This window comes from Tachysurus fulvidraco, chromosome 4 (genome assembly GCF_022655615.1).
Source record: "Tachysurus fulvidraco isolate hzauxx_2018 chromosome 4, HZAU_PFXX_2.0, whole genome shotgun sequence".
NCBI classification, from domain to species: domain Eukaryota; kingdom Metazoa; phylum Chordata; class Actinopteri; order Siluriformes; family Bagridae; genus Tachysurus; species Tachysurus fulvidraco.
In genome coordinates this window covers 25,054,178-25,077,773 of record NC_062521.1, presented here as the reverse complement: position 1 = coordinate 25,077,773, position 23,596 = coordinate 25,054,178, and the positions used below count along the sequence as shown (strand labels likewise).

The window sequence follows — 23,596 nt, the reverse complement described above, 5'->3', positions numbered from 1 at the left end:
TGACTTTGTGCTCCTTGAGTTTTTCCAGAGACTTAATTTTCTTGTTGTAAAATGGCTTCTTTGTGATGAGTCACTATTTTGTAATCGCTCAGTTGTTTGCAGCCTAATTTTTTATTTTTTTTTTCAAAATCGATTTTTTTGCACATAAAAAAAATAAATAAAAAATATTTGTGATGTATTGTGCATATCAGTTAAAAAAAATTATTATAATCTTATATGGTGTATGTAGTTTTAATCATATTATATTGTGCACTTTAAAAAAAATTGATGTCTTTTAATCTTATTTTGTGCAGATCAAGAAAGTATTTTTAAATAATCTTATATTGTGCACATCAAGGAAAGACATTTTTTAATAATCTTATCTTGCGCAAAACAAGAAAAAATCGTGTTAAAAACTTGGCCTGAATATTTAATGTTTTTTTTGTTTGTTTGTTTTTTATTGTTAATTATAAATATTTTGACTAGCAGTATTCCTACAAATGCTAAATCCATTTATTATTATTATTATTATTATTATTATTATTATTATTATTATTATTATTATTATTATTATTATTATTATTATCTCTTTTATGTATTCATTACTTTTTCATATAAAAAAAATCTGAAGTATTTATTATTATTTATTATAACAAGTTAAAAGTCATGTGACCAAAAAAAGTCATTACAGTATATGCAATTCAGATTTATGTACATCTGTATTTATAAACATAAACAACAAAATATCTATAAAATTCAGCTACGTTTTAAAAATCCTCTACAAAAAAGACTTGTCTTAGAAAAGTCGAATATTTCCTGTAGCTTCTGCTCTTCTTGCTCTTAGGACTGTGTGTTTTTGCCTTAAAAGTCTAAAACCTCAAAAGGTTAAGTGAAAATAAATAGAACTTGATAGAAAGTAAATTCAAAGCATTAGATAGTGTAGAAAACCTGTATGCTTTAATAATTCTTTATTTCAACTCCTTAAAATAAGACAACGGTGAAGAGGATGAAGATTATTGTTGAAAATCTGTTGAATTATTGTTTTATATATATATATAATATATAATTTTTTATTACGTTTAAGTATTACTTATACAACTAAAAGAAATGCTTGATATCTTGAATATTTAGTATTTAAAATTCGACACTATTTCTAGTTCACTATTTTCTTTCCATCTGGATCATCAGGTGATCGCTTTCAATTGTATGAAAGCAAAATAAATTGATTTGAATATTTCTATCATTCTGCTTTTCATTTCCTAACCAACACAAGCAGGAGCACTAGTGCGCTCAGACTTTTATACCCAAAAAGACTTTTAAGCAACATAAACTCTGACTGCAATAGTTTAATTCATCTAAACATGGCTAAACGTTTCTAACGCTGGTAAAAATGTGAAGATTTTTTTAATCTATACAGTATCAAATAAGTTGCTAAAAAATTGTGCATTCGGAGGTGAATATCAGTTTTTTGTTGTGTTTTTTTTTTCTCTTGGAAAAGCGTAGACTGGAGGTGGTGTTAGAAGAAGCTCTCGCTCTGATGCGGATCATATTTAGAGGATACACAGAGGCACAATTACAGACTTACTGCTTGTCTCAGAGATAAAAGACTAGGAGAACCTGTTTATATCGTTTTGACGTAAATGGTATTTACATCAGTAGGATTCCCTTTTGTATTTATTGTCGCTTGAGGACAAGGTGTTCGTAGTATTTTAATGGCAGGGTTGAACAGGTCAAATAATCAGGTGTGGCTTCTGCTAAGACTGGACACTTTAGAAACTCTGCGGCTTCCTATAATCATTTCTTCATTTTTTAATTTTTCAGCCTTTATCCCGAGCGACCTAGAATTTTATCTCATGTTATATATCTAAGCAATTAAGGGCCTTGCTCAGGGACCTGGGATTGGAGCTTACAACCTCCAACACCTTAAACACTGCTCTTCACATCCCCCAGTTTGCACGATTGGTCAGAAGGTGTGCAGTGTTTTTGTTCCACAGCACAGCTTGCTCCAGCTCTTTGGGTTGATATTAATTTTAACTTTAAAGGTAAGGTCTCCGATGTTTGAGAGAAGCTGTTACTACACAAAACGCGGTTGTAGCTGCCTCTCTACATTACTACGATAGAAAAGAGGTGTTATTTGTGTAGTAACAGCGTTTAGCTCAGGAGTTATTGACTCGGGAAACTCCAACCTGTGAATATGTGGCCAACTTCCTGCTCCTTCAGTTCTCTCCAGCGCTGGAAAGCTGATCCTATATTAACACGTCCTACTTCTTGCCTTATCGTAAGCCTTTCTTCACTTTCTTTCTTTGTTTTTATCCTCCATGTCAGTGTTAAAACCACTTTCTGCTAATGTCACACATGCGCACTGAACACTCTCTCCGCCGCATATTGCCAAGCCCCGCCCCTTTCTGCTCATTGGCTACACGTTTGTTTTGAATTTTGTTTAGTTTGTCGTCCCGACTCAGTTTTCTGAAGCATTTCTCAAACATCGGAGACCCTGCGTTTAATCTCAATGAGCTCATTCTGATATGTCATTGTCGTAGTAAACGCTCATAGACGTACTCAGAGACTTGCGGATGCTTCACATACTGTTACGAAGGATAATAAACAGATATAAATAAGAAAAATGTTGATGTAGTGATGTGGAGTTAGAAGATATTTGTTTAATTTAATGTTGGATACGTTGGCTTTCTTTTTTCACCGAACAATGACAGTGTGTGGTGTGTGTGTGTGTGTGTGTGTGTGTGTGTGTGTGTGTGTGTGTGTGTGTGTGTGTGTGTTAGCATGCCTACACCATAGGTTTAATCCTTTTCAGTTCTATTTGTACAGCACTTTTAACAATTTACAGTAAATAAGAAATATAGTACAAAAAGTTTATTATACAAAGATTATTAATATTTTACAATTATATCAGACTTTAGATTTAAATGTGTGTGTGTTTATCCCCAATAAACAAGCCTGAGGTGATTGTGGTGAAGAAAAACTCCCTTAGATGGAAGAGGAAGAAACCTTGTGAGGAAGCAGACTCAAAAGGGAACCTCATCCTCATTTGGGTGACACGGGAACTACTTTGTCTCCTAGATTAGTATAGACTTTCTAAGTGTCGACAAACTGCTGTGTGATAAACAGACCCAGACTCTCCATCACACATGTCCCCCAACCCCACCGGATGGAGTGTGTCCTTTCTTATTTATCCAGAAGAGTACATTTCAACAGGAAATGCTTGTTCTAGGACTTTGATTTCAGCCTTGATTATGTACGTAAAATATCACACAGCAGGTTCCTCCCTGGTCTTGGTGGAGGAAATGATGAATTATCACGACAACATTATCATATCGACCAATCAGGTTGTTGCTTGAATGGCGTTCGAGAACAAGAACAAGATGGAAGGCAGTTCAGAGTTTTAATGTAACTAGAGATCAGATCAGTGTTCTAAAGTTAGGCCAAGCTACCGGATCTACTGTACTCCTCCCCCTCCTCACTATTTTTAGTCAAATCAAAATCTAATCTTTATTTAATCTAGCCTGTAGCATTACCGCCTCACAAAACCCTCACAAAAAGTATACGTCAGTGAGCTGAAGCTGAACAGTTGCTAAAAGCCTCCATTGAACATGAAAATCGCTTCAGGCAGCACTTTGTCTGTAGAAAAACCACCTAGAGTAAAAACTCCTGAAGGCACTTGGCACCAAATATTTGGCAGCTTGATAGAACATGCACTGTGTGTATATGCGTGCGTGTGCGCGCGCGTGTGTGTGTGTGTGTGTGTGGGTGGGTGTGTGTGTGTGTGTGTGTGTGTGTGTGTGTGTGTGTGTGTGTGTGTGTGTGTGTGTGTGTGTGTGTGTGTGTGTGTGTTTTAGAAGAGCCACATATTTGTCAAAATAAGAAGCTTTTCCTTTCAGCCTCCTAAATCTCTGCTGAATCAAAACCTCTTTATTGCGTTTGTTACAGAATGGACTCCATTATGTGACTAAAAGTGAAACAAAACTGCATTCTTACAATAATCTCACCAACAACGAGACACATTCATTCTCTAATTCGTACTTCATGTCACCATCCACATCCACATATCAGCGTTTGTGCGTGTGTGTCGTCGGGCTAATTTTCTTAAACGTTACTAACCATCTCTTCCACGTCTGTGTGTTTCTCTCTGTCTCTTTGTTCTCGGCTCGTTCAGCAGTCGGCTGGCCCAGGGCGAAGGTGCCCAATGGGACGACCCTGAGGCAGGCTCTGTAGCCAATCACAAGCCGGCGCCACGCCAATTCTACCCAATCGCTCTTCTCCTCGTTAGCTCTCACCTGCTGGTAGTGTGGCTGATTTTAAGTCTTGTTTTCCTGCTTGCAAAATATCAATAAATTGCTGATTAAACCATAACCACCCTCGTGCTGTCTAACTTTGTTCTCCGCTCGCTCTGGGTGTAAAATGCACCATCTTTTTTCCCCTCTGTGGTGCATCTGGGTTATGCTTGTTTACTCACTTATCATTTCCCTGTGCTATCTGGGGTTTCCCTGGGGTTTGCTTGTTTTGTTTCCTACTTCACAGTAATTGCACGTCAAAGCGAGACATTATGTCTTATATAATATGGCGACAGATTTTCTGCCCCATGCTGATATATTTAGTTCAGCCATGCAACTACTGTAAAGCAGTGAGCAGCCCTTGGCTCAGGTTTATTCTTGTGTCTCGGGAGACCGCTACATCATCTCCGTCATCCACCCCTGGTGCCAGGAGCTAAAGAAAGAACCTGACCTCGCTACACACTGATTTACAAACTCAAGCAAGTTGTTTTCTCTAGATTTGGACCACTCTTCTAGCTTTTCACCTATATTTATTCATCTCCAGCTATTAGGAATAATGCGATCCAGCTCCTCGATGTCTCCTGGCGAGGAATAAGTTTGAGCAAACAACATGCTGTAATAACCTTTTTACACAGTTCACTTTCGTTATCTCATGCAATAGATTATGGTCATTACTGAAGCCTGATTAATATTCCTCTACAATGATGAGCTCGTACTTCTATCAATAAAACAATACATATCTGACTTAACATTATTATAAACTCATAAACAAGCTGGTTTGCCACTCTGACTGATACTAATTCATTTCTAATCGCAGTACATGCCAAATTGTTTCCTCTTCTCAAGCTACAGCAACTTCCAGCTATTCCAATATTAATATTATTATTATCCAATATTAATATTATTTCCCAGGCCATAAAGTCTATTAGCTAACTGACAAAATACTCACACTGGAGACTCCTTCCATTAATAGTAACAAAAATCTCATCACAGGACACTTCAACGTATCAGAAGTGAAAAGTTTTATCCATTTAATTTTCTTTACGTCCGCTATACAGTACATCTTTTCCTAGGAACGAGTCGTCACTATAGAAACCATACCGTATTAGAACAAGAACATTATTATACACCTCTGATCTGAATTACAGCCGTCAGAGATACCGCTAGGGAGCGAGCGCTAATGAACACCTTCTGACCAATCAGATTCAAGAATTCACTGTGGTTTAGTTAAGGAATAAACGCACAGCGAACATTATATTTTATATTGCGTAAAAAATAAAGTGAGCTAACCTGCAAAATAAACCCTTCAGAAGGGCATCAGCAGATTTACTCTCTCATTCTTTCATAACTCCATTATCATCTCTCCCTCTCTCCATCTCCCTGTAATCAGAGAAGGCTGCCGGATTGAGAACGTGCAAAAGAATATAAAATGCAGGAAGTATGCATTTAACATGCTGCAGCTGATGGCCTTCCCCAAGTACTACCGGCCGCCTGAGGGGACGTACGGGAAGGTGGACTCGTGAGACGACACAGAGACACGCCAGACTTTACTTCACTTAGTCTTTCCTTTTTTTTTTATTCTTCTGTGTTGAAAATAATGTTTGCTCCAGATGTGAGATCTCAAAGAAAAAAAATGCATGTACATATATATATTATATATATTAGTTTTTATTATTATTTTTGTTTTTAAACTGTTCACCTATTGCAATTGTTATAAGAGTGTTATAAGAGTGTTATTACGTCAATGAGATAAAGTTTGTTTAAGTGCTGTTTTGTGAACTTGTTAAGATTTGTGGATTTTTTTTGTTTAGTTTAGTTTTTATTTGTTAACAGATTACACTGTTACATACACTAAAGACTATTATTATTATTATTATTATTATTATTATTATTGTTGTTGTTGTTGTTGTTGTTGTTGTTGTTTTTTGTTTGTTTGTTTTTGTTTTTTTAAACACCAGGGCTTGACAAAATGTTTGTACCAATGCATCTGTTTCTCGTTTCTTTTATTTGCACATGTATTACATTATGTACATAGAGTATGAAGTTTCCATGCCACACACCCACAGTGGGCAAATCGTCCACTTAGCTTATTTTTTTTCTACAGTGTGCAATACACTTGGGTGATCAAGAATTGTTGAGTAAATACAAAGTCAAACAAATGATCTGGGGACTCGGGGTTGTTTTTTGTTTGACGTCACATGATTAACATGCTGGCATGAGCACTTTCTTCTCCATAGCTTTAAATATAGAATCTGCTCTGGTTTTTCTAAGAAAAGGTTTTAAAGGCTTTTTTTTGTCTCATAGATTGTTTCTGATTGTTCACATTCTTCACACACCCGCGATCATTCCTGAATATTCTCTCTCTCTCTCTCTCTCTCTCTCTCTCTCTCTCTCTCTCTCTCTCTCTCTCTCTCTCTCTATCTATCTACCTGTATCTCTCTCAACTCTCAGTCCCTCTCTCTCTCTCTCTCTCTCTATCTATCTATCTATCTATCTATCTATCTCTCTCTCTATCTATCTACCTGTATCTCTCTCAACTCTCAGTCCCTCTCTCTCTCTCTCTCTCTCTCTCTCTCTCGTCTCGTCGCTCTCCTCTCTCTCTCTCTCATCTACTCTATGCGATCTCATCTATTCCTATCTATCTATCTGTATCTCTCTCAACTCTCAGTCCCCCCCCCCTCTTCTCGCTCTTCTCTCTCTCTATCTATCTATCTATCTATCTATCTCTCTCTCTATCTATCTACCTGTATCTCTCTCAACTCTCAGTCCCTCTCTCTCTCTCTCTCTCTCTCTCTCTCTCTCTCTCTCTCTCTCTCTCTATCTATCTATCTATCTATCTATCTATCTATCTGTATCTCTCTAACTCTATCTATCTATCTATCTATCTATCTATCTATCTATCTATCTATCTATCTACCTGTATCTCTCTCAACTCTCTCTCTCTCTCTCTCTCTCTCTCTCTCTCTCACACACACACACACACACACACACACACACACACACACACACACACACACACACACACACACACACACTTACTTTCTATCTCACACTTTCTCCCTTTCTTCCCACTATCTAGACTGCATGCATGCATACATAGACAACATTTTATTCCTTTCAGGTAATTAATGTTAATCAGGGCAGAGCTATATGTGTGTGTGGTCCTCATAAACTCTATGTAGGATGTGATGTAAAGTGGTAATTAAAGCTCCACTGTGAAAATGTTGTGTAAGCTTAGGATTAGCATGCACTAAAGAACAGAGAGCTCAGTTAGTTTGTGTTCCTTTATGATAGCAGAAAGCCCATGAACTTTAAGATTCCTGTGACGATCATGTGAAGGTCATGTCAAGAGTTTTCTCTTCACACAAAGAAATGTGAAATTCAATATTGCGTCTGATTCCGGTGTCAGGTAATGTAAAGCAGGCGTGAAAAGCCTCCCAAAATCTGATGCGTTTCCCCCGAAAATGGGCTGATCGAATAGCAGTCGTATCTAAAGCTTTGCATTAAACCTAACCTAAACTAAACTGAAGCTAATCTTGTCTTTTTTTTAAGCTTTGAAAGGTTATAAAAACATCAAAATAAGAAAAACTCAAGAAATCAAGACACATTTTGTGATTTAAAAAGGAGGATTACAATCGAGGACACTTGAATACGAGCTACTGATGTTTTTAGTTTCCAGTCATTTCATATCCTACGATAACTATCATGACCAATCAGACTGACTCATTTGAACTGATTCATAACTTATTAGCGGTAAGTCAAAAAACATCAAGCAAGTGACACGTGGGCGCAGAGATGACTCCGGAAGCTGTCTCATGTGAATAACTGCTTTATTAGATTAATTTGGCTCACTCAAAAACGGAGTTAAAGACAAGTAGTTTTGTAAGAACATGGAACATAGTGCACACACCACTGATACAAGGATATGATGTATAAAACATAATAAATATATCCAATTTTGGAATGAATTTAATGATCATTTACAAAACCCCAGTACTGTACACATATGGGTTTATTTTATTAGATGAGTTTTGATTGGTTTGACATCATGACCTGGGTTAAAGTAAATGAGCAGAACCTTAGTTTGAATCGCGTTCTATTGGATGTTAAAGTACGTAAGCAGCTGAAGTACGATATATGCAAAGAGGAACTGCAACCGTCCAATTATTTACTCCAGTGTTACATAATCTAATGCAGTTTAGTTGGAAGACTGTTTTTTTTTTTTAGACTCGTTGTTCCTAGCTCATGCCTGTGGACACCAGTAAGACCAGTAGAACACCTTGTTACCGTTTCAGTCCAAGCCCTGTTTTGGAATTGTTTGGAGATGTTTAAGATTAAAAATGTGTTCAAATGAAAACAGTTAAAAATAGTCATCATGATAAACTACCTGACAGAACAGAAATCCACAACAGAAATGTTCCTAGAAACATCTAGTCCTTAAGGACACTCATACACTTATAGTTCACTCACTCAGTAACATTATCAAGCTTTTCCTATACGCTTTTTTTTTTAATGATGTTGAAAACTGTCTCATGTTTACGTAGAAACACAAACCCAAGTCATCAGGCTGTGAGGAGGTCTGTTCAGATTTTTCAGTCCTTGGCCACAGATGCTAGTTCCTCTCAAAGCATATTCCCATGAAGGCTTCTTTGTGATATGATCCCTCCAACAAGTCCTTGGTTTTCCCCAGGTGGACATCATTAATAACATGTCCAAACTACATCAACTGGTTCATTTTACTCCAGCTCTAATCTGAGCTTCTTCCAAATTGCAGAACTCCACACTCTAACCCCAGTAACCCTGTCAGAGGAATCTCATTCCCACCACCTGCATTCTTTCAGTCTCCTAAAACTGATGACCGTACGCGAGGACAGAGACATAGATTAAACCTCCTGTGGTCCTGCTTCACACAACCCCAAACAACAGACCAGAAGAGCGACTGTAACCACAATGCTGACCGTCAGTCTTTAATATTCCAAGGTCTTTTTTTTTCCCACATGGAATCATCCGACTCTTTTTGTAAGAGAAGGTGTTGATGTTGTCATCACAGCAGCGTAACGATTGAGAACTCGGATTGCTTTTCCTATAAAACTGTACAGGTGACATTTTTTTTCTGAGAAATATTTTAGCAAAAGATATGTGCAAATAGACAAATAGCTAGAAATCCATTCCACTTCTTCCCACTCTGACAGTCTTTCCGATCATTAAGGATCATCCAACTCTAAAATTTAGGGCATCCACCCCACTTTATAGCAAATACGATTAATTATTAGGCAAAACATGGCATCCAGCACAGCTTTTAACATCACATTATCTATATTATATACAAGACAACAGATAGCTGGAATATTTTTTCTAGACATCTTTAGATAAAGAAGTCTTTATGGCTGGAATAAACACTGCAGTTATTTTAGGCATTCAAACATTTTATCACAGCTATTTTTATGTGCTACATCAAACAGAATGCAAGGAAGAAAAAAGAACTTAAGTTGTACAAAAATAGATATAACACCATTTATAAAACAATAAAAAAGGAACCACGAGCACATTTGAACTGAGCATAACTCTAAAAACTTTGTATAATGTAGGTCTTTCTGTTAACAATAAATATTACTAGAGATTTATGGTTAATGGCATTAATACAGTTTCAGTCTGTTTGACACCATGCATAAAAAAAGAGCTTACTTACATCATGGCTGTGGTGTACATTTAGTGTACTAATTACAGTCATTGTTGGGAGTATAAGGCAGTTTTGAAAGCAGTTTCTGAAGAAATTCCTGCATCCTTGCGGAGAACGTTGTGGAGTTGGCAAGCTGATGTTGTTCACAGGCTAAACACGTGTTGCAGTTCTAAACGGTTTGGATATAAACTGCATGTTGGTTAAAACAGCCTCGGTGGGTTTAAATTATGATGAGAAATCAAAGGTAAGGTTTGCATTTTCATTGAGGAACAATTAAGGGGAAAAAACACCAGAAACAAGTTATATTGGTAATTAATTGAAGAAGAAGAAGAAGAAGAAGAAGAAGAAGAAGAAGAAGAAGAAGAAGAAGAAGAAGAAGAAGAAGAAAACGGAAAAGAAAAGAAGAAGAAGAAAAAGAAAAAAAAGAAGAGTTTTTTTTTTTTTTTTTGAGTATTTATGCAAATATCCAAATATCCAGTAATGTGGCAGCCACTCAATAATGCTCAAGAGCTTCACGTAATCTTCATAAACTGTGACATTACTGACTTTTTTGTTGTTGTTGCTATGGTTGCTAACTGATCACCGGTTTAAGGTTTCCAGTTCTCACTTTGGTGGTCTGCTTTTTTCCCACCCATCTGCCTACAGGATCAATATGTCGCGCTTCTAAGATGCTTTACTGCTCACCGCAGACTGCATATCTGAGCTATTCACTTCCTGCTACCCCGGACCAGTCTGACAGTTCTTCTCTGATCACTTTCATCAGCAAAGTAATTCATTTGTTAGCATGCAGACATGCATGAAAATCTAAGGAAATCCTTTGGCAGGAAATAATTAATTTTGGGTCTGTGGTGAACTCGGAATGACCCATTAGTTCCTCATGAGCTCTTGGTTGCTTAATTCCACTCGACTACAAACTGTTGTCAAAAGGATGTTATTTACATTGACAGTATTTCCTATCACACAAAGTGAGGATGAGGTTGTTTTGAGTCTGGTTTCTCTCAAGGTTTCTTCCTCATATCATCTCTGGGAGTTTTTCCTCACCATCGTCACCTCTGGCTTGATCATTAGGGAGAGATTTTAGAGATATATAATACTTCATTTTAAATTTTCAACTTAAAAAAAGTTATTCTGTTTCAATAAATCTGTAAATCTGCTTTGAGACAATGTGAACTGATAAAAGTGCTATACCAATAAATTGAATTGAATTGAATTGAAACAGTCAAGGGGGGAACGGTGGCTTAATGGTTAGCATGTTGGCCTCACACCTCCAGGTGGAGGCGGGTTCGATTCCCGCCTCCGCCTTGTGTGTGTGGAGTTTGCATGTTCTCCCCGTGCCTCGGGGGTTTCCTCCGGGTACTCCGGTTTCCTCCCCCGGTCCAAAGACATGCATGGTAGGTTGATTGGCATCTCTGGAAAATTGTCTGTAGTGTGTGTGTGTGTGAGTGAATGAGAGTGTGTGTGTGTGTGTGTGCCCTGTGAAGGGTTGGCACTCCGTCCAGGGTGTATCCAGCCTCGATGCCCGGTGACGCCTGAGATAGGCACAGGCTCCCCGTGACCCGAGGTAGTTCAGATAAGTGGTAGAAAATGAATGAATGAATGAAAGGATGAAACAGTCATATTTGACATTTGGTGCCAACATCGATACCACGGTCAAAATCATTGAAATCACTTTTATTTATTTATTTTTTAAGTTAACTGAAGCTCTCGAACTGTATCCCAATGATTCGATGCATCGCATTGCTGCCACATGACTGGCTGAGTGGATATTTGAATATAATACTGTACATAATAAAGAATTCATTTAATCCTTAGCTAGCTTAAAGCTGAAATCTATATTTTTCCAAGTGGTGAAAAAAGTAATAACTAAATAAATAAATAATATAAAAAGCATTTCAGTGGACTTACGATGTTGAGATTTTGGTAGGACTTTTTAATAGAGAAAATTATTTGTGACATTTCATTAATGTTTTCGTCTTCGTCCTTGTATTCTTCTTCGTTCAGTATAACGCTCAACTCCAACAGGTAGCAGTACATCGATTTCCGAGTGCATTTCTACAGACAGGAGGAAAGTCTATGATCAGCATAAAACTGCATTCACAAAAAAGTCACTAAAGAGGCAGATGAAGATATATTCATATGTCTGATGTAGTTTATCATCAAAGCAAAATGAACTTACATTTACATCTGGCAAAGGAGTGTACAAGGAAGCTGTCGATACCTAAAAACAAATCGTTTTGCCATCAATAAGCCAGTTTTTTATTTTGTTCAGAAATAAAGCACAGCAAGGGAAAAAAAGCGTTTATAAATGAAAATATGGCTTACGTTAAAAAATGGAGTCATGTTTTTGAGCACCACCTGCAGTTCTTTCAGACTCTGCTCACTGTGAGCGTCCACACGCGTCGTAAACACACTCAGACAGCTACACAGAGATGAACAATATCACTTTACATTTCTATCTTATTAGTCAGCATGTAAAATAAACTTGTTTTGTAGCCAGTACGTGAAACGAATCACTGCAAGGTGTAAATGTGCGAAACAGGGAGAGGAAATAATCTCCTACGTAAATAACATTTCAGTTATGGTTTTGTTTTGTGCTTTTCTTATTAAGTCTTCCAGAAAGAGTACAACTAAATAATACCAAGCAGTAAGAGGCGCTGACAGCTGTTTAAAATATGACGTGAATGCAAAACACAAAGCATAACAGGCATAACATTATAACCACCTTTCTTATATTGTGTTGGTCCCCCTTTTGCTGCAAAAACAGCCCTGACCCATTGATTCAACTAGACTCATGTTGAGGTAACTGGAACCAAGTTGTTAGCAGCAAATCCTTTAAGTCCTATAAGTTACAAGGTGGGGCCTCCATTGCCCCTTTTCCACTGAGGCAGTTTCGGAGCTGGTTCGGAGCCAGAGCCTAATTTAGAACCAGTCCTTTCTGTTTCGACAGCCAAAGCACCGGCTCTGAACCAGGAAAAGTGGTTCTTAAGTAGCACCAAAATGTTGCTGGTCTAGACTTTAGAACCGCATGCGTCAGGTGCTGAGGAGGGGCTACTGTTAGCGCTTTGATAATGTACCTCAAGTATACTAATGTTTAATACACTTTTACTTTACAGCAATATGATACATTATCAGCACACATGATAGTAGGTAGCTACATGCTAAGGTTAACTTTTTTTCTGTGTTAATGATAAAATAACGTTATGTACTTTATCGATTACAACCTCCGTTTATACAGATTACACAGAGCTGCACGTACACGTCGGATTCGCCGCGTTTGGATGCCAATGTAGTTCCGCAAAGCCATGAGCATTAACAGTAAAGCAACATCCGCCATTGTTGTGTGTTTGCCGCTGCTGCGCTAACGTTGCTGTGTAACGTGACCCGTGTACAGTGATATCAGACTCGGCTCTGTGACGGCTCTAGCCCATGGAAAGGCAAACCGGTTCTTAGAAGATTCGCCAGTGGAACCAACTTTGAACCAGCACCAGCACTAGCTCTGAACCAGCACCCGGTTCTTTTTGGTGGAAAAGGGGTACATGGATCTGACTTATTTGTTCAGCACATCAAAGAATTTGGAGGTTCTTGCTGCACTGCTCAAACCATTCCTGATACATTTTTGCTTTGTAAACGGCCGCATTATGCTGCTGAAAAAGGCCACAGCCATCAGGGAATTTCCTTTCCATAAAAGGGTGTACATGGTCTGCAGGGTAGGTGGTATGTGTAATATTAACATCCACATGGAAGGCAGGATCCCAGGATTTCCAGTAGAACATTAACCAAAGCATCACACTGCCTCCGACCGGATTGCCTTCTTCCCATAGTGCATCCTGGTGCCATGTGTTCCCCAGGTGATCGATGCACATGCACTCGGCCATTCTCTTGATGTAAAAGAAAATACAATTAATCAGACCAGGCCACCATCTCCCATTGCTATGTGGTCCAGTTCTGGTGCTCATGTGCCCATTGCTCTTGCTTTTGGCAGTGGACAGGGGTCAGCACAGGCACCCTATATGCAGCCCCATATGCTACAAACTGTGATGCACTGGGTATTCGGACACCTTTCTATCAGAACCAACATCAACTTCTTCAACAATTTGAGCTACAGTAGCTCGTCTGTTGTATCTTACCACACCGGCCTGCCTTCACGTGCGTCAATGAGCCTTGGCCGCCCATGACCCTGTCACCGATTCACCACTGTTCTTTCCTTGGACCAATTTTAATAGATACTGTAAACTTAGGACTGGGTGCTCCAGATGCTCTGACCCAGTCACCTAGCCAGCACCTGGTCAAACTCGCGCAAATCCTTAGTCTTTCCAATTTTTCCTGTTACAAACACACCAGCTTTGAGGACAAAATGTTCACTTGCTGTCCCACTATATCCCACCCACTAACAGGTGACATGATGAAGAGATAATCGGTGTTATTCACGTCACCTCTCAGTGGTCATAAGGTTATGCCTGATCGATGCATAAACATCTTCTCAGATCAAGCGATCACGTACCGGTTTCAAATGACTCGATTAACATTTTATAAATGATTATACCAGTCAATAGATCATTTCAGACATATTAATAATAGAATAAAGTTATTTCAAGTCCGATTGTCTAGTTTTAATTTAAGGAAAAACCTCCCACTCACCTAATACCTACTTTCTGGTTGTATTTATTTGACTAATCCGTTGATTTACAGACACTTTTTGGCCCACATTGGATGTTCAATAAGTCAGATTTGCAAATACCTGCAAACTGGAAGCTTCTGTATTGGTAATAAAACAGCTTGCACTTTTTAGGTGTTGGCTTTTGACAGTTTGTACTTTTTACACACCCAGACATTTCAGGCAAATCAGAAGCACCAGGAGTTTGTCTAGTATCTGCACATTTTTAATATGTGAGGATGAGAAACACATTATGACAGAGCTTCTACTGGATGGATTTATAGACTGTAATAGTTACATTCACCACAGTTTGTATTTTGTTTGCATAATGTTTGCACTGCCAGATTTATGTTCTGGCAACGTGACTGAGTAAATTCATCCTGTTGCATAAGGGGAAAAAAAAAAAAAACTTGTTCATCTTCCTGGTAGCAAGTAAACATTTCTAAACATTTTTATTTGCCCCTTTTCCTCTCAAACCTGAATGTTGTCTGTGTGATCATTCTGATGTGAAAAACATAAAAATTATATTGATTTATTTATTTATTTATTTTTTACATTGACAGACTTTATGAGCCGAACCTTAAGCTGAACTTCTCCAAACAGTATTTTAATGAAGGGAAATAAAGGACGGCAATTTCTTTTGATCAAGATCAAAACATGACCAGCTTCGTACTTCAGTAGATAAAGAATATTTTATGTTTTATATACCTTAGAATTAAGAAAGAATTCCAGCCCTCAAGGGTTATATGGTACTCCAGATTACTGCCAATGCCCCAAACAACACAGATACACCTCAAGGTTCTCTGCAAAAGAGAAGAGCATATTTTGTAAAGAAACAAAAACAACCATAGAAGTGCATTATTAAATAATTATTATTATTTTGAGCTTCTTAACTTGCATGACTATAAATACAGTTGAGTGACAGAAGTGTGTCAGTAAATTGCTCAGCCTCAATGTTCTCCATCACAGATTCAATCAGTCTCTGGAACTATACTGGTGCGAGGAACACCAAACGTCCCCCAGGTTTTGTTTTGGCAACAAGTCTTACTAATCGCTCCAAAGGTTCTCTGAGTACAATCAGTTAAGATCTGGTGAATGTGAAGGCACGTGATTTACGTCACTGCTTTGTTTGAGCCCTCAAACAGTGTGTCCTGTGGATAGAACGGAGTTATCCTGGAAGACTACGCCCACCAAGATAGTAACGTTTAAACATGAACTTTAGGTCAGAGGAACTATGTAACACTTGGTGACACCTCTTTATGGAGTGAAATGTCAACAACATAATTTAAATAAGTTACAATTTAACCTTCTCCATTTATTGTCAAGCATACCGTGTTAGCTGTTGATGTTCCCTGAAGAAGGAATCTTATCAATGTGCTAATAACCTAGCAAACCTTTGCAGTTCCAGTTAGTAGTTTACTTAGTTATTTTGTAGTTTAACTTTGCCAGTTGGAATGTACTGGTCGATGGAAATTTTTTCATTATATTTCTATGACTAAATCTACAATTCATTTCCACACCGATTCTACAAAGTTATTTTGAACTAAACAGCACAAATGTTAGATCATTTTAGTCAACCACTGATCTAAGTGTCATGTTAATATAACCAGTTTGACCAGCTTGGCTGGAGGTTTGACAGCTAGTAACTGGTTAGACCAAGTTGAACTTTCCAGCAGGGTAATGACTGTGAACCAACTAAGTAAATGTTTAAAAACCAATGTTTAAAAGCCACAGCATTTTTCAAATGAATATTATACTTAGAAAATTAAGTTAAAATGAACTAACTCTGTATATGGCTGGTTAACAAGCGTTTCTTAATTAATTAGCTAAGCAATTAGTAACAATTAGTTAGTAATTATCGATCTATGAAAATGATGCATACTGACATGCACTGGGATGGTATTCAAGTTACTAATAATTCAAATAGGTTATGAAACTGTAAATAAGTCATCAGGCTGTCATTAGTATGTCAGTATATAATATGTCCTGTAGTCTGTAAGATGTTGTACATGTACTGAACTCTGTAAGATCATTTCAGACAAAAGACTCATAAATAGTTCCGTCTAGTCAATAGTGTGATGCACTATGGAAATGTTTTTGTGTGTGCAAGCTTCTGTAGTGCTTTTATACACACTATTATATTAACATTCAATATGATATTTTGGACAATATATTTAGAAAGTGAAACAGAACCAATGAAGCTGTTGTGCTTGAAGCTGCTGTAGTGAAAACTAATCAAATACTTCATCAAATTTCATTTTTCTGTGGTGAACACAGACAAAGCGGAGTGATACAAACAGTGAAACATCTCAGTGCGGTTATACTAAATATTAAGTATATTATATAGTAAAAAGTATTTTATATATATAGTTGAATTTCTCTTGAAACCAGAACTTACTCTTGTATAGGTGTGTAGTATCTGGGATCTGACATTTTCTCACATTAAATCTTTCCACAGAGAAAGAGGACAGGAAACGGTTTTTGCAACTAACATAGATTTGTTAAAAACGTTCGTTGTTCTTTTTAGGTCATTTTTCAGGTTTATTCCAATATTCAGATAGGTGAGAATCTGAGAATACTATTAAACCACTATTAAATTAAAAAAATAAAATAAAATAAAAAGTTGAAGAAAAGTTATTTATTTAGTAAAGGATTTGCACTGAATTAAATGTTCGGTGAAGAGACCGTTCAAAGACAGTGTCAGCTCAGGTGTTTAAATAGCCAGGGGAATAAAGTCCACCACCTGAGTGCAGGACAGAGATGATTTTGGTGGTGTGATCTTGGTAGTTGATAGTTTTCATGTTAGGAGCTCAAAAAGAACATTGTTTTGAGGTGGTGGTCCATGTTTGATTTTGGTAGATAAGCATCAGTGTTTATAATCTGATGTGTGTAGCTACAGGGGGAATGCATAAATGTTTTGGTAGACCAGTTGGTATGCTGGTCTGTATTCTGGGTCAGATATAGAGACAGGGAAAACAAAGACTTGCTTGATTAGACAACATGCGATAGATGCTTTGGAAGTCTTTTAAAGTTTACTATGCTTTACATCACCTTTATTATCTCAATCTCACAGGTTGATCAAGGTTTCATATTATATTTACATATGCCGTGACATAATGACTGTCATTTTCTGTTAATAATTGAATTAGTAATTTATGTTTGCAATGAACTGAACCTTCTAGAAACCCTCTCAAGCCAGATAGAGAGCCAGATATATGGTTTAATCATACGGAAGAACATAGGACCATGAACAGAACAGCGTTTAAAGAATGAATGTTTAAAGAACATGATAATTCTATTTATTTCTGTCGTATTCATTTCCAGAGAATGTAAAGGAACAGCAGATTATAGCTTTTAATGGAACAGGAACTAACTAATAGAAAAATGGCTAAAATTATGATGTGCCATTTCCTAATAAATAGAAATTCATATGTATTGGGGAGTTTTAGGGTAGTTACAGTCACTCTGATTTGTGCCAAGCTGCTTCACGCCATACTGTTGTTGACTGTTATTCAGTCGTTTTTAATTCCCCCCTTTAAGGACTGTGCAGATTTCATATATTGGGAACAATAGTTCATGCACTACATGGTCAATATTTGTGGATGCCTGATCATCACTCCCACATGCGCGTGCTGAACATCCAATTCCAAAACCATGGGTGTTAATATGGAGTTAGACCATGCTGCTATAACAGGCTCGATTCTTCTGGAAAGGCTTTCTGGTAGATTTCGTGAGTTGCTTTGTCCATTCAGCCATAAAAGCATTAGTGAGGTCAGGGACTGATGTTGTGTGAGAAGACCCCAGGGTCAGTCAATTTATTCCCAGGGTGTTTAGCGGGTTCGAGGTCCGGGCTAAATACCGATAACTTGAATTCTTTCACTCCAAACCCACTTTGTATACAGGCCCACTGTCATGCTGGAACAGGTTTGAGGCCTGTTAGTCGCAGTGGAAGGATATTTAAATGGTAGAGAAATGAAAACAAAATGCTATACGATTGTGTGAGTCCAACTTTTTGGAAAAACAAATCGAAGAAAGCCTAAATATAGGTGTGATGATCAGGTTTCCCTAAATGTAGTGTAGTGTATAATGACAAGCTGTTATACATTAGTTATACATTATTTATTATTTATTCATTAGTTATACATTATTTAGTATTTATTCAGTCTGACTCTATCTTCTTTTAAGTGATAGATAGATAGATAGATAGATAGATAGATAGATAGATAGATAGATAGATAGATAGATAGATAGATAGATAGATAGATAGATAGATAGATAGATAGATAGATAGATAGATAGGAATAGTTTGTGGTTTGTGCATAATAATATGTAAATGTCAACAGCACTCTAATTGAAAGGTTGTGATTTCGATTCCCAGGGCTACCAAGCCCCTAATCAAGGCCCTTAACTCTCAAATCGCTCAGTTGCTTCCCCCCCCCCTTAAGAGCCATAACAGTTTTTATACAATTTACATTGTTAATATAATGGAGTATTTATTGATTTTTGGCCCAGTGCCACATTGATTTGTCTTTTATGTCTATCCAAATTCTGCTGCTGGAGATCAGTATTCTGTTATGTACTAGCATTATAATGGATTAATTAGTATTTTCCTGAAAATATTTGTTATGCTGACTAAATTTTTATTTTATTTTATTTTTTAACCAGTGTTTAACTTTCTCAACTGTTGTATCTAATTTACACCTTTACATTATTTTACACAGTCATTTCCTATTCTTTGTCATATATACAGTATACAGTACAAATAGTATGTTGGAATGTTCGCACGTGAAAGCAAATTCTTCTTGTTTGCACACCATTAACATATAAAGTGTGTGTAATGTGCTTTTCAAAACTGAATTGTGTGTATTACATCTGTATTCAATCTTTATCCAGATGACATGCATATTAATTGTACAGTGTAATGCAGTAGTTAAAATGCTGATTTATAATGTATAGAGTAAGACAGAAACACAGTGAAAGTCTGAAGGTCTTAATAAGTGTGTAGCTCATAAGACCTCATGCATCTGCCTGCCAAGTTCTCTGAACTGAACTGAACACTGAACTGTTTTAAACCAAGTGACCAAGTTCAGCTTGCCATACCGAAAGCAACTTTAGCATGCACAACCAGAGCATTCTATTTGGTTGCACTTTTTCCTGCAAGCCACTCCTACATGTCGTCAACACACGAGATCCGAAACTGAAAGTGTTTCTGATTAAAAACATGCGTCACTTTTGTTCACCTCTATTTCTGTCTATTTGCTCGCTATGGCATTTTACGCATTTGGCGCCAATACAAAATCATCATAATAATGGAAGAAAATTGGTTTGCATACTTAAAAGTTGAAATTCACATGGCGAAATCCACGTCCATTTTACTCATGTGAATGCTCAGAACAATTATTGGTATTGCATGCAAGAAGATTTCGGGGTCAAATTTATTTTGGTGGTAGACAACGTATAAAATTAAAAAAAAAAAAAAAAAAAAAAAAAACATTTCCGCATGATGTTAAAACGTTGACTGTCATGTATGATGGTATATATATATATATACACGTGTGTGTGTGTGTGTGTGTGTGTGTGTGTGTGTGTGTGTGTGTGTGTGTGTGTGTGTGTGTGTGTGTGTGTGTGTGTGTGTGATAATGTATGCCTTTACTTATATATATAAGTATTATTATATTAATGCATATAATATAATATAATATAATTTAATATAATATATTATAATAATAACATAATATAATATAATAATAACATTGTTCCTTTTGGAGCAGTGTACAAGTGTGCGCACAGGAGAAACCCTGGTGAGTTAAGCTGTTCTTTGCACCTACCTTTGATTTATGCTTTCTGGGTTTACTCCCAAATCCCGAGACCAAAATGAGGAGCAGGATGAGAAGGAAGCTCATCGGCGCGATGTCTACCAGGGCCATGCAATTCTTCTTCACATTTTCTCATCATGTCAAAGTCCGAGAGTTGATCCGAGCGACAGATCATACCGCTCCCACGTCCTTCTCACTCCGTCCATACGTGCGCACTGTCGGATACATGCATCACATTCCCAGTGTGAGCACAGCTGCGTAAAACCCAACCTGTGTTGCACACTCCACGACAACTACACGTAGCACTGTAACCCTCCCCAAAGCCGTATCATAGCTTTCACTTCGCACAGCAGTTACATAAGTGGCTTTCCATTGAGCTGAACTATCAAGAGGAAACGTGCCACTAGTGTCAATGGGTGGAGAAAACATTTGGGCCGGTTTGCCGGCTTTTTTTTTTCGACACATGACAATTATTTTACTTATCATTATCATGTTTACCTGTCTTCATGCAAACTCCAGATTCATATGGAACATTTGGCCATATTTTAATGCACCACTTTATTATCCTATATCATCAATAGGTTCAAATATTTTCTAACATTATTAGTGTATATCGACTTAATGACTTTAGAGATACATATTTTTTATCCTAAGCAATCTATATTTATTTGTGGATGTTTAAACAAGGCAGCATTCAACATGTCTGGCTTAGCCTTGGGTTTCGTGCATGGTCTAATCATTTACTGCTCTGTTTGTTGTTTTATCATTGCTGATTACTGTATACTTTAATTAATGTTTTGTTCCAACTAGCTTTGTTCCAACTATGCGTGTTAGGACAACTGAGTGGCTTCTATCAACAGACCACATAATGCAAAATGATCAATGCTGTGTCTGATATGGTCTATGGTTGAAAAAAAAATTGGAACAATGTTTTAGACTCATGGTATCTTAAGTATGTGACCTAGTGAACCAGAGTTAATGTGTCTCCAATGATAGAGACTTAAGCTCTTCTGTACGTCTGTCTGGATAAAGGCGTCTGCCAAATGCTGTAAATGTAAATGTAAATATGGGCTGGAGCTCTGAAAAGCCACAGTTTCAGGGTTGGGTTGCTTTTTTTTTTCCGGGTTGCATTTTTTCATTTTATGCATAAATATTTATACATAAATATACAGTACTTTAATCACTTCACTTAAGTTGGATTCCCTATGTCGATTACAGACTGCCGGATCAAGTCAAGTCAAGTCAAGAGAAAAGGCTTTTTGTCTCAATTCAATTATATATGAGTACACAGGAGGTACACAATGAAATGTAACATTGTTCATCCAAGACACTGGTGCTACATAAAGACACAAAGCTACATAAGACAACATAAAACTAAGGGCCTAAATTGACCTATTAACATGAAATGCATGTGTGTAACCTTGACGAAATACAAAAGACAGTGCAATAAACTACAAAATTGGTAAAAGACAAGAAACAAATGCATATATATATATATATATGTCTGCATTTGTTTCCCTTTTTGGAGCTATAACAACAGGTATTTTGGAAATGCTTTCTGGAACATGGCTTTTGGAATTTCCTGTTATGCCTGGCACTGATGCCATGAGAGAGGGTCTGGAAAAGTTTATGCTAGTCACGGGAAAAGTTAATGTTAATGCAGGCAAATACAGTCTAGACAATCCATATACACTTGGCCATAATAGGAAATCACTCAGGTCTAGGTATTTAAAGTACAGAATGTATTTGAGTTAGAAAATGGTTTGGAAAATAAGTATAAAATAGGTCATTTGGGCCCTATCAAAAAACAACACCATTATCATCACATTTGTTGACAATGGAAACATTTTTCGGATCATATGCTGTGGAATTTTAAACTATTGTGAGGGAGAGTGAGAAACCCCACGGTGCAAGAATCTTTCAGGTCTGAGAACCATGACCTGTTTTTTTGTTTTTGCTTTTGTTTTTTCATCAATGAAGGTGCCTAAGACTTTTATACCATATTGAGTACATGTAGCTGTTCATGGGTATGACTTTATGCTCATTATGTAATTTTAATACTCAATGGTTAAAAGACTTACTGTTAGATGTAAGGGGTGGAAAAGGGTGACCGGGAATGTAGGTTTTCACCCCTGAAATGTCACTAGCCATTCCAGAAGATGTAGTCTGTTGTTCAATTTGAGCTTTGAAGAACAAGCCACTCAGTCATAACACAATTTTTAACATGCATGTCTTCACTGGCAATTTGTTCATACAAGAGCGTCCTATCCATTTGTGAATATACCTTGTGCATTGTAATGAGTTAAAAAAAAAAAAGACTGTCACATTTGAACACATACATCTCAGACTGCAGGAATGGCTGATATAATGAATAAAGAAGAATAAATCTCTCATTCTAGATCAGTGGATTAAGTATGCATGCTCTTGAGGCATGATGTGGCAACCTTGGAAAAAAAAGCAAAAATTGTTTTGAAATTTTTTTGTTTTGCAAGAACTACATGTAGATATAAGAGGACTCGTGGACTTATTTAATGAAAAGAATCATGTATGATAACCAAGTTTTTGCAGTCAAAGCAGGGTAGTTTGCAGCTATGCAGCCTGTTATATTGTTTGATTCATTTCTGTCTGGTTTCTGTAGGAATACTGATTTCTTGATTGTTGTTTGATTAATTTGTATTCTGAGTGAGGTTTATGAAGTGTTTGTTGGTTGGCCTTAAGCTATATCTAACCTTGAAATATATATATATATATATATATATATATATATATATATATATATATATATATATATATTCATTATTTTTATATTCAAAACGTTTGGAAGTTATCAAACACATATTGATCAATTTACTGAAGTAATGCGTAAGTTTGATTTTGAATCATTCATTCATTCATTCATTTTCTACCGCTTACCTGAACTCTCGGGTCACTCAGGCGTCATCGGGCATCAAGGCAGGATACACCCTGAACGGAATGCCAACCCATCGCAGGGCACACACACTCTCATTCACTCACTCACACACACACACTACGGACAATTTTCCAGAGATGCCAATCAACCTACCATGCATGTCTTTGGACCGGGGAGGAAGCCGGAGTACCCGGAGGAAACCCCCGAGGCACGGGGAGAACATGCAAACTCCACACACACAAGGTGGAGGCGGGAATCGAACCCCCA

At 37.2% G+C, this 23,596-nt stretch overlaps 2 protein-coding genes across 12 annotated transcripts in view; one reads left to right on the top strand and one right to left on the bottom strand.

The window, feature by feature from the left end:
- Window positions 1–6,430, top strand: part of inpp4b (inositol polyphosphate-4-phosphatase type II B) — a 294,006-nt gene extending 287,576 nt beyond the window's left edge. For 8 of the 9 annotated variants that reach the window (XM_027145914.2, XM_047812844.1, XM_027145917.2 and 5 more), the window contains one exon: window positions 4,151–5,683. In XM_027145914.2, coding sequence (XP_027001715.2) covers window positions 4,151–4,328 — 178 coding nt within the window. In that variant the 3' untranslated portion in view covers window positions 4,329–5,683. Of the gene's footprint in view, window positions 1–4,150 lie in introns of all 9 variants that reach the window. The other variant, XM_027145915.2, reaches the window with a different exon arrangement.
- il15 (interleukin 15) overlaps window positions 1–20,806 on the bottom strand; it is a 54,592-nt gene extending 33,786 nt beyond the window's left edge. For 2 of the 3 annotated variants that reach the window (XM_027145925.2, XM_027145926.2), the window contains exons 1-6: window positions 20,431–20,806; window positions 15,311–15,405; window positions 12,271–12,367; window positions 12,125–12,166; window positions 11,854–12,000; window positions 9,958–10,117 (exon numbers count right to left, since the gene is read on the bottom strand). In XM_027145925.2, the coding sequence (XP_027001726.1) occupies window positions 9,986–10,117; window positions 11,854–12,000; window positions 12,125–12,166; window positions 12,271–12,367; window positions 15,311–15,405; window positions 20,431–20,529 (612 nt within the window). In that variant the 5' untranslated portion in view covers window positions 20,530–20,806 and the 3' untranslated portion in view covers window positions 9,958–9,985. Of the gene's footprint in view, window positions 1–8,081; window positions 10,118–11,853; window positions 12,001–12,124; window positions 12,167–12,270; window positions 12,368–15,310; window positions 15,406–20,430 lie in introns of those variants that run through there. The other variant, XM_027145924.2, reaches the window with a different exon arrangement.
- Window positions 20,807–23,596: the final 2,790 nt, after the last annotated feature.